This window comes from Lepisma saccharinum, chromosome 3 (assembly GCF_977018435.1).
Source record: "Lepisma saccharinum chromosome 3, izLepSacc3.1, whole genome shotgun sequence".
Classification (NCBI taxonomy): domain Eukaryota; kingdom Metazoa; phylum Arthropoda; class Insecta; order Zygentoma; family Lepismatidae; genus Lepisma; species Lepisma saccharinum.
In genome coordinates, this window is record NC_139231.1 from 71252274 (window position 1) to 71267245 (window position 14972).

Genomic DNA, 14972 nt, shown 5'->3' on the forward strand with positions numbered 1-14972 from the left:
AACAATTTATGCAACACAATTTATGGTCCGTGTTAAGCAACAAGCACTTAAATGTAGTTTTGACTAGTACTTACAAAAAGCCATTGTAGAGCAAAAAATTGTAGGCATTCGGTCTGACGCCATTAGAAAGAAATTACTGTCTGAGCCTACATGGACTCCAGCAAAATGTCAAGATATTGGGCTTCAAATGGAATTAATTTAACGGGAAACACAAATATTCGTACATCGTGAAAAGGAGTGTAGTCCTAACATAGTTGTATTTGCTGGGACACAGAAATTTAAATCAGGTTTCCAGTCTTCACAAGCACAGAAAAAGAACTTCGATAATTCTCAGAATAGAAGTTATAAAAGCACCGAAGAATGTGATAGATGTTCCAGAAGACATGATCCTGGACATTGTCCAGCAAGAAATTCGATACGTTCATTTTGTAAGAAGAAAGGTCATTGGCATGTAAAATGCAAGTTTAGGAAAAAGAATGGTGGAGTTGCGAGTAAGACAATTACAACTGATAAAATATCTATGTCGAATATTAAACCTTTAGATGTTACTGTGGGTGAATAAAGCATACATAACGTTACAAGTTGAAGTTAGTGATTCTCATGCACCAGAAGATAGCCCTTCATCGAACACAGAAAATACACAAGTTGAAGATGAAACACTCACTTGTTCAGAAGAAAGGAGAGTTAATTTCAAGCCAAAAACTACAGATGGCACCAATGTTCTTGTATCAGCAGAACCGTACGTAGTTGATCTGTGATTTGATAAGTGAATTGTGCGATGTGAACTAGATACTGGATGTACATTTACTCTGTTTAATAACAAGTCTTTCAAAGAATTGTTTCCTCATCGGCGAACACAATTCACGTCACTAACATTACGAGGTGTAAATAACGATATGTTACAGTTGAAAGGTCAATCTTTCGTTGATTTATCATTCAATGATGTATTGTATAAATTACTGGTTATATTAAGTGAAGAAGAACTGCATTGTCCGTTGAATGGGCATTCATGGCTCCACAGTATTCAACCAGGTTGGAGAAAATTGTTAACACTGTGTCGGCAAACACAGGCTCTGAACGAAACAATAACGCATACTGGAAAGTGAAGGTTTGAGAGCAGATAATTTATTATCTGGCAAATATGCATCGTTCAAGACAATTTGAGAAAATTGGTATTGGAACACCCCAATTTGAGTTCATTACAAATGGATGCCAGGATCACGAAAGTTCTTCTGTTTTTGAGGAATTCAAGATTAGGTGAAACACGAAGTTTGCCTTCTGCACTAGTGTTGGGATTCCAGCCAAGACTCTGGTGGATGGTAACAGATATGACTGAGCAGGAAAGGCGAGTGGATTGCCCACCATTTCTTGGATCACGATGGGGCTGAGTAGAGGAAGAGACTTGACCAAACTACATATCTTCCGAATGACCCAGTTTGGGTGCAGACCCCGAAGGCAAATTCGCCAAAGCATGTACCAGGAATGGTCTTGTCTAGAGTCGTTTTCACGTTCAGAAGACACAATGGGCTCTTATGGGCAATGTTTTTCTTATGGGAAATACGAGCACGCTGTTGTGAAATTTCTGGATTTACAAATTTAGCTTAAGTAAAATTGGTACCTGCAGTGTTGCAGGAAATTTTGTAGAGAATATGATGGTGAACACAAAAAACTGGTAACTTGCTTACATAATTTTAGATAAATTAAAAACGCAAATTTTCTGTGAAAACACAATTTTTACATTGTTTTCATTCCTAACGTTGAAACATGCCGTAAAATTGATGCATTCATTATTAAAAAAAATGACACTGTTTTTTAATTGTCATAGGTGATGGTGGTACTCAGAATTTATCAATACTTTAAAGCATATTTGCATTAAAAAATATTCAAATAAAGTACGTGGAGATTTTTTATATTTGTGCAGTAGAAAATGTCGTCGCTGGCCATTTCTTGTTCTGTAATTCCAAGTAAAAACTTCCAGCGACAAAGTTGTGAAGAAAATAATTAAATTATTTTTTATAACCACCCAAAGGTTCCCAGAAATATTACTTCCATGCATTTGGAGTTCCTTTTTAACCCGAACCGTGCGCGAAGGAAGGAGACGTTGTCTGGCCATCTTGAGCTGGCTCACCTCAGCATTCCGGCTAATCACCACCAAGTTTTCGTATTGTAATTTTATTTCCATTCAGTAAAAATATGAACTTCATGCAGTTTGTTATAATAGAATTGAAATTACTTAAATTTAATAATTGACAATTATTTCCATTGCTGCTGTTGTGAGCAACATTAGTGCTGTCGCAAATACACGTTTTTGTTTACATTACTGTCGACATTAATACTGAAATGAAGATCGCCTTTCAGTTTCCAACGTAAACATAAATTCATAGACACCATATTAACCTTTGAAAGGCTTTCCAACACGTGACAAAATATGGGGCTTCAAGATAGAAATATGACATGCCTTGTTTGCGTCAATCACATCTTATCAGTTCACATGGGCCATAACTCATTTGTTTGTTTGGGTTGCAACTTGAATCTAACCCATGTGCCAGGTTCCCCTTACTTGAGTGAGAGATCTGTTTTAGTCTGTTTAGACTTTTTCCCTCTCTCGAAAAAGTGTTTTCAGTTGTGTGAGCGTTCAGTGATTTTTACTTTTTTAAGTGATTTCTGAAGTGTCATATTCGTGCATTACACTCGCGTGTGTAGTGATCGCAATGTATCATAGTAAAAAGGATAACTGTAACGTTCACAGTATAATATTAATATTAATAATTACATATAATTATCATTATATATACAAAATATGTAACACCTTCATTGTGAAGGAAGGTCATCATTTCCCGGCGACATGAGCTAGTGCTGTATTGGCAACACTGTGCGGTTTCTCCATAAGCGCCGTTGTGTCTTCTGAACACGAAAACGACTTTAGAGTTGGCAACAGCATAATATATTGTCTAGAGTTGGCAACAGCATAATATATACAGTTCAATTGTTGGATGGATCGACATGCGTGGTACACATCAGGTGGCTACGAAAACGTGAGTGTGGACCAAACCCCTCATCAACAGATGTACCTCACAAACCTCGAATTGACACCAGCAGGACAGCCCGAAGACGCAGAGGGAAGAGAGAACGAAAACCAAGCAAATACAGACACTGGGTGCACACCACTCAGAAGATCGAATAAACAAGAAAAGAGACTCCAGGAGGAGATGATAGACGCATGACAAGAGGAAGAATAATAATTTGTATTTTATAGGATGTTATTGATTGGTTGTCATAATAACCATGTGTAAAATGTATGTGAATGGCTTCCAGGCATTAAAATTACATTGTTACAATTTGAACCTACATGTTTTGTATGTCTTGTGTAAGTTTAGATAAGGATGAAATCACATACAATACAAGGCTAACAGTTAGAAAGTTTTAAAATTTCATTGTTGAGATCTGCCCTTCAAGTAGCATAACAAAGTAAGGATTGGTTTGTGTTCTGTTTTATTTTTCCACTAGAAACAACTTACAGATCTGTCAAAAAATATCCTATACTTCTAGGTCAAATAAAAGGAAAGTAACTTTGAGTTGTTATTTTAAGTCTACTTTATGCACAGGTAGGTTAATTGGGACTCGACCTACAGTTTAAAGTGGAATCCGAACCACTATGTCTCTCCACCAGGTATCGCACCCGAGTTCGAGTCCTGGTCGAGCCTGTATTTTACACTGAAAATTCTACATAGTACACTATGTCCTGCTGAATATTACTGGGCCTCTCCAAAAGCATATATTAGCTAATTCTGTAATCTTGGAATCAAGATGCCTCAGGTTAAGATCCCACTTTATACTGTAGTTCCAGTCCAGATTAACCTACCTATCTGAGCATTAAATGAACTTAAAGAAAACTTTTTGAACTTTCTACCTTCTCTGTGAACTGACTTCTTATTGAGTAGAAATGTTTTCATAATATAAGAACATTTTAACAGAGACTAGAACAGATACTAGAGAAAATTTAGAACACCAGCGATTAATTGTAATGTTAATTCTCGGGCTGAGCTGAAACAGATACTGATGTTTTGGTATTGGTTCAAATTTAATAAGTGGTAAACAAAAAAAAAAAGGGTCACAGGGTCCTCAAAATACATAATACTAATTACTTTAGCAATAGTTTTGCAGGAAGAATTTGCATTTGTGATTCAATAATTTTCTCATGTGAAAATGAATAAAGTGGCCCGATTTTATATTTTCCCGCATTATACATTCAATGTTCATGGTCCCAATAGAGCAAAATGCTGTAAAAGTTTTCCCGATTTTACATTCTTTCAACTTGGTCCCCTGAAAGAAGTAAAATCGAGGTCCACACTATTTTAAAGCAAGACTCATTGATATTGTATATTTCAAATGGAAACTATACCTAAACTATACTTTAAATTAATATACTGAAAAAAATTACTCACTTCTCTGCAAAACTGGTTTTTATGATGTTCCACTAATTTCAGTGGCCACTGCCACAAATCGAACATCATAAAAAAACAGTTTCACATGTAAGTGAGTACTTCTTTCACATTAATTTGCTACCACACTCCACGAAACATGTATACTTATTGTTTAAATTTCCAAGTACAGTAGAACGTCGTTTCTCCGCACACTCAAAAAGCAGGCACAGTACTGTAATTTAGGCACGTACTGTATGTATAAAATAAACCTGAACTGTACATGTTTTTCTTTGTTAAACAAACACATGTTCGATTATCAGCAAAAATCGTTATCCACATAACCTTCGGTCAAGCAACCAACAAAAGGTGAGGAGAGAAGTGTTGATGTTTAATGCCTATTTTGGCATTTTTAAGTGCCCATTTTTTTCATTATTAATGATGTCTAATTCCATGCTTCTTTTTTTGTGCCTGTAAATCTAATTCACAGGTCTAACAATAAAACAAAAAAAACAAAACAAAAAAAGACATACTTCCTGACAAGAGGTACAATCCATTTGGATCCACCGCTAGACTTGTAACAGCATCTAGGTGAGCTACCATTGAGTGAACTAGTTTGCCACTAGAATTGTCAAAGAAACGAATGTGTCTGTCTTCATGTGCTGTTATGGTAAGAGGTAGTGTTGGATGCGTTACTACTCTGTTTATCTGATGGCCAATTATGTTGTTGTCCACCTCCTGCAAGAGAAAATAGAAAAATCAGTTCAATCCAAAAGAATAGCGACATTTTACTTTTAATAAGAATCTACTGGTTGATTTTTTTTTAATATTTCCTTTATTTACATAACTATTAGTGCGTTAAAAAACACAAATCAAAGAAAAAGATGATCCCAATATCGCTGATGGTTTCTCAATGTCTTTACACAGTTTCCTTATTTATTGTTACGCTTTCCCCAGAAGATTCGAACCAACATGCTTCCTGTAGCTGGAGCCCAAACTATGATGCCTTCGATTGCATGGCTATGGTTCGGGGACAGCCACTATCCATACTTCTTCCGAATTTCTCAAGTAAGTGGAAACAATAACAATGGATCATTTACTTATTATTTTTTAGTCAAATGTAATAACCACATACCTCAGTCCCTTAATGAATTGCGTAACACTGAACAGGGTGTAAATATCCATTAAATTAAGAAAAATGCACAAGTTTCATGAATGCCGCACCCAATCCATTTGCCAGAGGCATATGGTATTTTTGGCTTCTAATATTTTGACTATGAATAATGGACCTGGGAATATTTTACAGCAAAAGTCTGATGGATCCATACTGCATTTGCAACTATTCCAAACAACTTATATTTAAAGAAGCTGACTTTGTGAATGTGTTGAAGCAGATAATTAAAATGAATTATCACACCAACTGTTTCACACACACGGGAAAAAAAAAAATACAGTAGCTTTTCATTGAGTAACATGAGGTTAGCTCATTGAGCCCAATCACTGCTGCATTCTGGTTTTAAGACTGGAGCCACTACTTTTGTCTTTTTCAAGTAGGGTCGTAATTATCCTCATGATGCTGGTTCACTACCGAAATTTCAGAGATCTCACTGAGGTTCATAGTACTGCTCGCACCAAAGGTTACAGTACTAACCATCTGAATACGCAGAAGTTCGTAGTTTCACAGCTTATTTGAAATTATAATAAATGTTTACCACTTTTTTTCAGTACACTGTATAATTTTACTTACTTGGGTAGTCTCCAGCCTAACGATTGGTTTCCCGGTTTCCAAATCATACATTACACAATGTGACGAATTGTATGCAGTAACCATATGATTTGGTTCATCCCGAACAAAGTCTACAGACGTTGGGCTGCCATCTGAAAGAAAGGAATTTTTGGATTAAAGGAGGTGGAAGGCAATCACCACCACAACGGCATATCAAACTTCATTGTACAGTACATAATTTTTTTCCTTTTTCTGAACGTGAAAACAACACATGTAGTAATGTAATTCTGAAGAATATTAGCATTTCTACTACAGTTTAATGGTCTGCAATGGTCCAGCTCATAGGATGTTCAATAAATGTACATTCATGTATCAATAACCTTTATTCTTAAATTCTTGTGTTTTGAACTTCAGTATGAATATTAAGAAAATGTGCACTTATGTACATTCCTCTAATCACGGTAACAATAAATTTACAATATTTCTTTCTTGTTCCTTATTCCAGATAAAGTCCACATCACATTTTCAAGATGAGATATTTAACATGTCTTTGGATGTAGATATCTATAATGAAGATATAAAGATTATCAACATTATATTACAGTGAAATCTCAGTTATACGTTTTATGGCAGACAGAAGGGAAAAAATGTATAATTGAGAAAAATGTATTACTGAAAGATAATTAAAATGATAAAATTAAGTACACAAAGAAAGAAAAGGAGTGCTACATTTACACCAAAGTTTGCTGTATTGCACTGATCTGTTCTAAATTGTATTGTAAATTCACAAAATCACGAGAAATAGACAATGAAGGTGCTGGGGGGTGCAAACAAGGTTTAAATGCTTAATCCGTTCAGTTAATTCCCTGCAAAAAGCCATGTTGAACATTACAACATTTATCTTGATCTTATGCTCACCGTAACTCTCATTTTCCCGATCTATACGTTTTGCAAGCCCTGCCAGAAGGCTGTTCCCTATGCCTAGCAACCTCTCCCTCCCCTGGTCCTTGCTTTTGCAGCAGTCTCATTCATTTACCATGCGAACTTTGAACTCCTGCCTTACGATCAGGGAACAAGCACACTATTGCCAAAACGATAGTCACTAAAGTAGAAGTAGAGATGGTTAAGTGTAAGAAAAGGCTTGTGCCTTAACTTCGCCATCCAAAAGAAGAAGTAAATAAAATAAATAAATAAATAAATAAATTCTGCTTGCTCTAGGGTTTTAATTAATACATTCCAAAAGTGTGACTCAGCTGTCTTTCTTCTCCCTCCCTCCACAAAAATGTATGTGGACAATTGAGAACATGGTTCAATCACTATTCACACTTCTTTACAGACACTTTTACATAATCTTTCCTAATAAATGGGAGATGGAGGGGGGGATGTACTTGGAAAACTTTCCTTCCTTCTTGTTGCCGGGAAAGAATTAAGAAGAATTTGCAAACCGCAGTTATCCGAAATTGGTTTGGAAATGAGTGAAAAAGTCGCTAATCTCCTCTCACAAGAGAGAATTTATCTGCAACTGCTGTGCAGGGGTAAGGAATGATTTAATGAAGCAACCTTCTTTTTATTGCAGCTATCTGCACAGGAAATATTTCTCATGTGTCCTTACAACACAATAATCCTTCCCCCTTCCTTTCTGCAACTTGGTTCGGGAATAAGTAGGCTGCTGACTAAAAAAATGAATGCTGTAGTCCAACATAAAGGATGCAATTTTTCGTTCTTGTCCTGCCTTCTGATAAACAAAACCGTACCACTTATCTTGCAGATAACACAAGATTAATCTTTTTGAACACTAGAGCCAGCAGCGTGTCCAGGATTTTCAAGGAGGGGGCTTAAATATAATTTTTTTTTGCCTCCTCGATGGAGTCGTGGTAATGTCATTGCCTTGTAATCAAGGGGTTCCGGGTTAGATACTCGGTGGAGGCACATAGTGGTTTGGATCCCACTTTAAACTGTAGGTCCAGTCCTGATTAGCCTTTGGTGCATAAAGGGGATTTAAAACCTTTAGCGGACGGAGCTTGACGTGCCTGCATTCCCATTGAACCCGGCACCTTTTCAAGCATGCACTTTTCAAACTTACTGCGAATACAAAAAAATCGTAGCTCGAGAACTAATTGTTGTAGAGAGAAGGAAATTGATTTTGTTTTCTTTCTTAAAGACAGGGCTTTTAGCGGAGGTAAAATTTATACATTGTGCCTCCCAATAATTAGGGTTAACCAAATCTGGAGGGAAGAACGACGAAAGACCAGTCTATGAGGATATGTAATGCTTGTGCCACAACTTTGGAAAAAATAAAATGAAATTATGGCGTTTAGAACTATTTAGTCATTACAGAATTTCACTTCTAGCATCAGTTCTTTGGATGATGGATGGACCAACTTTCGAGAGAAGCACGACAGAAGACCACACACTATCAGGATATGTAATGCTCATGCTGTAACTTTGGGGAGGGGGGGGGGAATGGAAATTACGGCATTCAGAAATTTTGTGTAATTAAGGAATCTCTCTTCTAGCGTCGGCCCTATGGACACTGGATGGACCAAATTTTGAGGGAAGCACAACAAAAGACCACTCTATGAGGATATATAATGCTCGTGTCGCAACTTTGAAAAGAAAGAAAAATGAAAATTACGGCATTTGGAAATTTTGCGTAATTGAGTGTCAGCCCTATGGGCACTGGATGGACCAAATTTTGACGGAAGAACGAAATCAGAATTCTCTATGAAGATATGTAATGCTCCTGCCGCAACTTTGAAAAAAAAAAAAAAAAGAAATTACAGGGTTCAGAAATTTTGCATAATTATGGAAAAATTCAAACTTTGGGCTTTTGCCATAGCTTTTTCCCTAGGCCCTTAATTGTCTGATGTTTCTTAAAATGTTGCTTTTGTTCATTCTTACATTTAGAATTTAAATTTTTCAAAAAGATGCAGTGGTTGAGCAGTTATAACCTTTTATCTTCAATTTATCCCATAGTAACAAAAGGGAAACTAAGTGTTTTTTTCAAATGGTGGTTTCAGAAAGAAAATGCTCACAGTGTTTAGTATGATCTCTGCTTTCATCAGAACCATTCACACGGTAAAAATAAGTCACAGTGGTCAATAATGCGTTTATCTGCGATTTCGTTTTGCACAAAAAAAAGTTCTGCAACTTCTCTGTCTTCAACAACCGTATTAACTTTAAATATGACGTTAATAAGACACAGCAGAACTTCCTCCCCCCCCCCACCGTTCCTCGAGGCCACAGTTAACTCCCCCTCCCTTCTTCAACTTGTTTGTAATGTATAGGACAGGCTGGGAAGTGTAGTGCCAGTGACTTGTTGGACAGCTTGAAAAATATCAGTTTCCGATCTGCATTAGGCAGATATGACTTGCCCAATGCAATGCAAAGAACAAAAGCAGGATTATTTAGCACAGGCCAATCTGGTTCAAGGGTGCATTGCGCATTCCATGCCCTTGGATGCAAGTGACATAAATATAATTCCAAGTCGAGAGTCTGGTCCCATGGTTGCAATTGATAAGAAAACCTGTTTGGGAACGGGTGGCAGATGTTATCATCATGGAAATCTTGAACTCCAAGAGCAGCATTCTTTCGAGTAAGCACAGTTAAAAAATAGAACTGAAGTATTTTCCTTGTTGGGAGTGAACTCGTTGAACATATAACTGGAAAAATCGTAAAACTAAAATATACTAGTATGCAGCCTTAGGGGAATTGGCAGACTGCCAGAAAAAATGTACTAACGAGCAAAATGTACTATTGCAAAACGTATAATTGCGATATCACTGTATACCTACACTAATGTACAAAATGTACATATTCGTGATCCATCTTTTGTGCAGTCAGCCAATAATGAATTGATACTGCTAACAATAACTGTCTTTTTAAGGAACTGAAAAGTAGGCATGGACTTTCAATTTCATCCTTAAAGGGTTAAGTTCTTTAGCTACACAGTCCTCTAAGCCAGATGTCTGAAAGAGAAAACTGAGTGTACCTTGCTCTGAAGCATATGTGGAAAGTAGAGGATTCTTATTCTGTGGTGCCCATAACCGGACCGTCCCATCTGCGGAGCAGGACAGGATCTGAAGGTGTTGACTGTGGATGCTGAGACCCCACACTGCATCCGTGTGACCTTCCAGTGTGCCTGCTAGAACTCCTGGGTCTGAAACAAAGAGTTTGATCACATGTTTATTCATCACACACCAAAAAAAGTAAACAATGGTAAACATAACAGTAGATGATGTCCAGAACCAAAACTGCCAATACTGATCTCCTAATCCTAAGTCATTCCAAGTGGGGGACACACACACACTAAAACTAAACTCCATGGTGCAAGAGTACCTTGAGTGCCTAGGCCTGCCAGATAGGTTTTTCAGTGAGTGACACTGTGTTCAGCATGTCGAGTCTCTTCGTTGCTACTCTTTGACTTTTGAGACAGGAGTCAACTGCAATGTTGCTTTGAAGTAGCTACTCAATTGTCTTCACGATGCTGTGTCAGCACTGAAATTTTTGAGCTTCCACTAGGGATCAAACCCAGGGCCACTCGCATCAAACACAAAAGTGCTAACCATATGGCTACACTGGGAGCTCTTACTAACATGCTACTTGTGGAAATTTACTGAAAACTCAACAACTTTTTGTAGATAATATGTCTATGCCTTTTGTCCAGCAGCAGTGTATTTCTCACTTTTTTCTTGCTCTGAATTTATTAACTAATATTTGTATAGTTATTATAAATTGTTTATTAACACACCTTCTTACATACCTTGATGTACAAACTCTCAAAGTTTAGGAAAATGGACATGCAACTCAAATGTGTGCACTTTGAATTGCTCTACTGAATAGTGCCAGGCTTGTTCCCGTATTACACATTGACTTGCATGCACAAGTACGTGTATTCATTATTGGTGAATAAACTCTGAGAGTTTCTGTATCTTGTAAAATGAAAATCATAACAATACCTTCCTTGGTTTTTAAACGGTGAGCATTTATATATCTATCCCTCTGAGCGGAACATGCTGAATATATATTGGTGAAGTTCCCTCATCTAAAAACTATGCCAAGCTAAACAGAGAAGTTGCTTATAGTATTAAGTATTCTGACCACAATAAATATATGACAAACACATGCAGGGTTGTTCTTTTTAATATATAAAGGAACTTATTTCTTGAACAGTCCGATATGTTTGTACTCTTTCTAGGGATATATACCAAGAAAAAGTATGAATGTGATAATACTATGGCAGACACCACACCAAGTGTAAGAACTCACCAAATGAATCATACGGGTCAATGTTGGCACTGGGCAGGTTCCAACAGTGTATGGCTCCATCCATGCCTCCACTGTAGCACTGCTCTCCACTCGAGCTCATTGCTAGGCAGAAGACAGGCCCCGAATGTGATCGAAATGTGTACAATGGTTCCACGTCCAACGAGGCTGACCTGGAACAAAGAACACCATTATGCAATAACTTCTGGCTACAAGCTGCAACAACTTCCTTTTTCTTTATTTTCCTTCTATTACCTAACACACATAAAACTTTCACAGAAAAGCAAGAGTTAAGTGTCAGCTAATGTTTGCTTCACATCCTCATTATGCATTGCCAACTGACAAAATATTGCATTCTGGTTTTATCAATGTTCTTCTTAAAAGTTCACATAGCCGCTGTTAGATATTAACGAATAATACTCTTAATGTTGTATTTATGCCTGTGGCGACATCTCATCCTGGCTCCTCAAAACTTTTTAAGCTTACATACTCCTGATTTCCACCTTTCTGCTTGCTTCTCCCTTTCCTCTCTATCCTGTGGCCTACTTTCTTTATTATCTTACCATCCACCCCCCCCACTCTTACTTCAACTAACTTCCACCTTTTCTCTTATTTGGTCTTGAAAAATAAAATCCTGAAAAAGTTCTGGAGTAGCATGATGGAAATTTCATCATAATAAAAAGTACTTTAATACTAACATTTACTATACTATTTTGTAATGTCACAGTTTTCTGCATGTACTTTTTGTATTTTTTAACTAGAACATTTTAACTACTTTTTGTATCATGTGATTCTGCAGGATATTTAGTACATACAAGGAATAGAAAACAGCACAGGCCTGGAAGAAAAATCAAGAATTCTATCACCCAACATACATACGTGTAGAATGATATCACATTAAACATACTCACAAAATTTTTGACAGAGTAAACAAGAAGATAAAGCTCAGTCTACAATTCTGTTATTTTTCCATTGAAGTATAATAAAAATATTTGTGGAGTTGCACACTTGGCTTATTTAAACATTTAACTCCTGAATATTTAGCATAAAACCAAATTTATAAATACTGACAAAGTGTACAGATAAATCATTCAAATAGCCAGATTATAAGGATAATAGTACCTAACCCTTAAACATCTGGGCTTCTTTCATGAAATTAGCCTCAACTTCAGGCCTTTCCTAGTGCAAAAATTGAAATTATGCACTGCTCATAATTAAGATTTGGTTTCTTTATTGAGTTTGAGTTAGTTTGAGTTCTTGCACACGAGGCTAATCGGGATTGGACCTGCAGTTGAAAGTGGGTTCTGAAACACTGTGTGCCTCCACTGGGTATCATAACCAGGACCATTTGATTACAATTCAACAACGTTACCACTACCATATCAGGGAGACCCCAAGTATCTGGATTGATTGATTTGGTTAACCTGTTTTACTTCACTTTTCTGCCACTTTTGGCTAATTGTGAGGATGAGGAAGAGAGATGATATGGTGAAATTGATGAAGGAACACTCACAAATAACACCCACATGCAAGCTGGAATATGAATCTGGGACCTCTGGCACTGCAGTACACTCTGTTAACATTCTTGTTACGAAGGCCAGCTAAAATACAACATCTTAAAAACTAAGAATAAAAGTTACAAATTATACCTTGTTTGTTTTGTTCATTACAGATCAGGTTCGCAAGTGTTAATAAATACCCCCAATTACATCATATATCCATGACAACAATCAAATTCCTGTCACACTTGAACACACATGTATCAATACAAACATAAATCCCAGAACATTATCTGAGAGACAGCATGCTCCTAAAGTTACCTTCAAGATCATGCTGGGATACTGTAAATTATTCCAGGAAGTGTTTAAAGGTTAACCAAAACATTTTTAATTCTAGAATAAATTATGCAGTCCTGGAAAAAAAAAATCACAGGAAGGATAGAGTAAGTGATGTATTTTCAACTGTGTACCCAACAGATCAAAGTTACTGTGAATTATAAATTCTCCAGACAACCGAGTGTTCCATTTTGATAAAAAAAAAAGGGCTAATTATCCTGACAAAAAAGCAAAACTTACTTTTTTGCAGGCACAGTTTTCTGCAAATTCCACAGCTTCAGAGTATGGTCTTCACTGGCAGTGATGAGGACCGGTTCCACTGGATGGAATGCTAGCGCTCGCACAGCGTCAAAATGACTTCGCAATGTGTATTTGGCATTCCAAGTTTTCCTAAATGCTTCCTTTGTAGTTGATACCTGCAAGCAAACAAACATACACAACCCCAATTATTTTGTTGGCTACCAATAAAGCAAAACATTAGAATATTTTCTCACACAACATTTTCAACACTGTCCCTTTATTTTAGTCAAAGGGCTGAAAAAAATAGGTTACACTGTAATTATCAGGGGTTAAGTCTCTACATGAAAAAATCTTGGCATTCTTAAACAAAATAAACTGAAAATGCTATTAGGTTTTTGATATTTTATTAATTACTACAAAAGTGAAAAATGTTGTTTTTTTCTTTCATAGATTGGTCTGTAGTGTGCATGTTTTCAGTTTGGCATAAATTTTTTCAACATTGATGACTAGTTTTGTTGAATTTGGAGCTAAATTGGAAGGTAAGTGTCAAAGTTCAATTTCAGACACTGGTGTATGATTTGGACTGTATTTGGATATTAATAGACCCATCTCCAAAACGCAAGCATGCATGTACAGATTGTACATATACATCACAATGGGCACACACAGCAGCACGTGGTCACTGCATAACACAAAATGATATCCAAGATGGAGAAAAATCAGAAACTGGTTTGGTAGTTACGTTGTAGAACATTGGTACAGGATGCCAAAGACTGAGGTTGAAGTGGCTTTTCAAGTGGGTTCCATACCATTGTGCAATGCACCTCCACTGAGGATTGGACACTGCACCCCTTGATTACAAGGAGGCAGCATAATAATTATGTCATCACTCATCAGAGAGGTCAGACACGTGACATTCAATAAGTTATACTACCAGTATTTACGCATGTAAAATGCATGTGCATATATAATGTGCACCTTGGTTTTTGATGGGAAAAAGCAACAAACAATTATGTCTCATATATAATGTGCAGTACAATTCAGGTTCAAGAAATGGATTTCCGAGTTGTAGGTCGTAAAATTGTTACCATGCCGATTAAGACAAATTACATTCAACCTATTCAATGAGTAACCTGTTGCTATGTGGACCAGGATGAGAAAATCATCTTGTGTCTACAATGTGTCACCAACACATGTCACCCCCTCCTCCCTCCACCGTGTTTAGCATTACAAAGCTTTCACTTCCGTAACTACCTTGTTTATTCTGTAGTAGAAGAAAAAGAGATTAAAATTATGTTAAGGGTTTGCAGCGCACAAGAAATTATTTTCTATTATTTATCTCCAGACAAACACCACTGATACACATTCCATGTGATGGGAGGTGTATGGTTGAACTCTGCCAGAACGGTGTCATTTTTCTGAGTGTGTCAAAACTACTACATTATGAAGTGAAAAATCATTAGAAACATGTTTTTTTTAAAAAAA

The 14972-nt window shown here is 36.7% G+C and overlaps 1 protein-coding gene across 1 annotated transcript in view; it reads right to left on the reverse strand.

Moving 5' to 3' along the window:
• Window positions 1-14972, reverse strand: part of LOC145985120 (striatin-3-like) — a 54064-nt gene that overhangs the window by 5379 nt on the left and 33713 nt on the right. The window contains exons 8-12 of the mRNA XM_083118751.1: window positions 13488-13663; window positions 11416-11585; window positions 10139-10306; window positions 6169-6299; window positions 4955-5159 (exon numbers count right to left, since the gene is read on the reverse strand). Coding sequence (XP_082974877.1) covers window positions 4955-5159; window positions 6169-6299; window positions 10139-10306; window positions 11416-11585; window positions 13488-13663 — 850 coding nt within the window. The remainder of the gene's footprint in view (window positions 1-4954; window positions 5160-6168; window positions 6300-10138; window positions 10307-11415; window positions 11586-13487; window positions 13664-14972) is intronic.